Genomic DNA, 2979 nt, shown 5'->3' on the forward strand with positions numbered 1-2979 from the left:
AGATGCCGTTGTGGAGGGCTGCAGAAAATTCGACCATCTGTGGTTCTTTAACAGGCACCTAAATCTGAGCACTGCAATTTCACCTCCATCTGAAATGCAGCTTCCGCAGCCGGGATTCAAACTGGCCACCTGTGGGTCAGCAGCCAAGTACCATACGTAATGTCTTCCTAAACAGAGGCATGTAAAATTAAGGTGGGTCACCTCGAGTGATGAAAACAAATTTTTAGGCTTCAGTACTGCCAATGTGCGCTTTTTTTCTGTCAATCAAATGAACGGGCACGTTTGGAAACATCTTCTAGAAGTTGTTGCAGAAAATAAACAAACAAGATGACATGATAATGAACGAGTGTTGCGCTTCACACTGTTAGAAGTGGAGTGCTTCTAGCACCGCCGCAAATGGTACACAGTTCGGTAAAGTATACCTTGATTCGTAAAATGTGCATTTTGCCTCCACGTGGTGCCACCCATGAATACGCACTGGTATGAGAAGCCAAGACAGTGTTTGTGGAGTCACTTCGATGTATTTAACAAAAACATTTCTTCACGTCATCATCGCCGGTTTCGCTTCCGGACACCCTTGCCACTTCGAAACCATTGACAGTGAATATATCGTAATTCATCTTGATAGAATACGTTTTGAAAGGACAGCCGTTGGGACCAGATCAGCTAAACTACTATCGAAACGAAGGGCAAAGTTTTCAAGGGCGTCGTAACGCAGCAGTTTTGGTACTTTTCGTGGTTACGGAATTCTCAACTTAACGTATTTAGAATAATTTATTTGATGGGTATGTGGGGTTTAACGTCCCAAAGCCACCATATGATTATGAGAGACACCGTAGCTGAGGGCTTCGAAAATTTCGACCTCCTGGGGTTCTTTAACCTGCACCCAAATCTGAACAAATGGACCTACGGCATTTTCGCCTGCATCTAAAATGCAGCTGCCGCTGCCGGAATCGGGCCCGGCTACCAGCGGGTCAGCAACCGAGAACTTTATTCACTAGACGACCACGACGGGGCAACGCATTTAGAATTAGCCAATCTGGCAGCACCACCACGCCATACGGAATACTCTCCCCCTGTGGCTCTTTCCTAATTGCCCATTTCAAAATGTGTCAGGGCTCCCTGCATGTGCAACGCCAGTGTAGTGACGTGCCCGGGTAGCGCGGACGCCGCTAGCCGAGCCGAAAGTGGGCGTGAAGCCCGCGAAGAATGACCCGACAACGCGTAGTTCACAAACAGCAAAAAGCCCCGTTTAAACCCCACCGATGCCTTTTATACAGAGTGGGGGCGCCACCTCCCAGTTACTAGAAGCAACAGGTGGCGTCCTCTACATCCCTGCTTCCGGAGCTCTCAAACACAAGTGTTCCAAAAGAGCACCACCAAGAAACAGTCCTTGCAGCAGTCTCACAAATTCAGTCTCTGAGGTGGCACCACGCGCCGGCCGTATCGTGTGTAACATTGACCTGGCGATCCTGCATCAGGTGCAGGAGCTGGAGTGTCCGATGCGTTACCGGTTGCTGCCCGCTGTGCTCCGGGAGACGGCGCCGATGTCGGGGCCGCAGGGTTGGGGATTCCCGTCTCATCTGAGGGGGCCGACTGAGGATTGCTGCAGGGGACAAGGTATCTGCGGTGTCTCACTAGTATGCCACTGGGCGTCTGGACGATGTACGAGCAGGGTCTCTGAGCCGGGCTTAGGACCGTCGCCCTTGCCCGCGTGTCACGCACCCAGACTTCCTCCCCATCGTCGAGAGCACGAAGGTCATGCGCTGCGTGTCGGTTATTGTAGAGTCTCTGTTGTCTTCGTCTCTGTGCGGCATCTCTGTCATTGAATTCTTTCACCTGGGGCCAATCAGGAACAAGGCTTTGAGGCGTGGCTGGCACACGAGTTCGCAGAGAGCGTCCCATGAGCAGTTGGGCCGGGCTGTAGTCAGACACACTGGGAGTGTTACGGTATGCTAGCAGAGCCAGAAACAGGTCTGTGGCCTTCAGAAACAACTCCTTGATAGTCCGAACCAAGCGCTCTGCTTCGCCGTTCGACTGCAGGTAGCGTGGACTGCTCGTGACATGCGTGAAACCGTATGTCTTCCCAAAGTCCTCGAAAGCTTTGCAGGAAAACTGTGGCCCATTGTCGCTGACAACAGTCACTGGGATGCCGTGTCGGGCAAATGTGCTCTTGATCGCAGAAATAACGGCTCCCGCAGAAGTGGACCGAAGTGTGAGGGCCTCAGGGTACCGAGAACGGTAGTCGACAACCACCAGGAACTCTTGATTAGCAAACTGAAACAAGTCAATGGCCACCCTTTCCCACGGAGCTGATGGTGTCTCGGTCACAATCATGGGCTCACTCACATCCAAATAAAGCTGTTGAGAACAATTTTAGTAGTGACTGCTAGGGTTTCAGGCCCCCAAAATCACATATTATTATGTTGTGTTACGCTTTACAAACAAATTTTGTTCCTCAATTCATGCGCATCGGGTGTACGGCGCTGCCACCTTCCTTGATGCAAACTTGGCGTATGGGGTGCAGAAATATGTGCATTAGAAAACGACAAACCGTGCCAGGTTTAAGCCAACCTATTTTCACTCGAATAACACAGCGATATAAATAAGATTTAAAACTGACTAACTTAGTCCTTGTAGTTCTGTTGTACGCCCTTCGTTGCTCTCATCCCGGTTAGCGAATAGGTTTTGTTTGGCCAGTATCATCTCGCTCACAACGGGAGGCCGTGAAAAATTCACGTCTCTTCTTCACAAGCTCAATCATGTGCGCGCATCAAATGCAGAGTATTCTGAAAACAATCTTACCCGGTATGCATGGTACTAATCCTTTTGGCAGGGAAGCAAAGGTACCGGTGGCTTACGATCTCTAATATGGGAAAATCACCGTCACAGCATTTAAAAACCTCAAACCTCACCAAGCACTCTCTGATTGGTGGAGTTAGCGTACAAAACTACAAAAAGCAAGGTTGGCTGAAAAAT

At 49.9% G+C, this 2979-nt stretch overlaps 1 protein-coding gene across 1 annotated transcript; it reads right to left on the minus strand.

Annotated features, from left to right (window-relative positions):
* Nucleotides 1-1404: 1404 nt before the first annotated feature.
* Nucleotides 1405-2337, minus strand: LOC142767755 (uncharacterized). The gene has a single exon (XM_075869985.1). The coding sequence runs from the start codon at nucleotides 2335-2337 to the stop codon at nucleotides 1405-1407; it is 933 nt and encodes a 310-aa protein (XP_075726100.1).
* Nucleotides 2338-2979: the final 642 nt, after the last annotated feature.

The sequence above is a fragment of the Rhipicephalus microplus genome, chromosome 7, assembly GCF_043290135.1.
Source record: "Rhipicephalus microplus isolate Deutch F79 chromosome 7, USDA_Rmic, whole genome shotgun sequence".
In the NCBI taxonomy this organism is placed as follows: domain Eukaryota; kingdom Metazoa; phylum Arthropoda; class Arachnida; order Ixodida; family Ixodidae; genus Rhipicephalus; species Rhipicephalus microplus.

Excerpts from the sequence above, each read along its gene's own strand:
- LOC142767755 (XM_075869985.1), bottom strand. The coding sequence starts at position 2,337 with ATGATTGTGACCGAGACACCATCAGCTCCGTGGGAAAGGGTGGCCATT.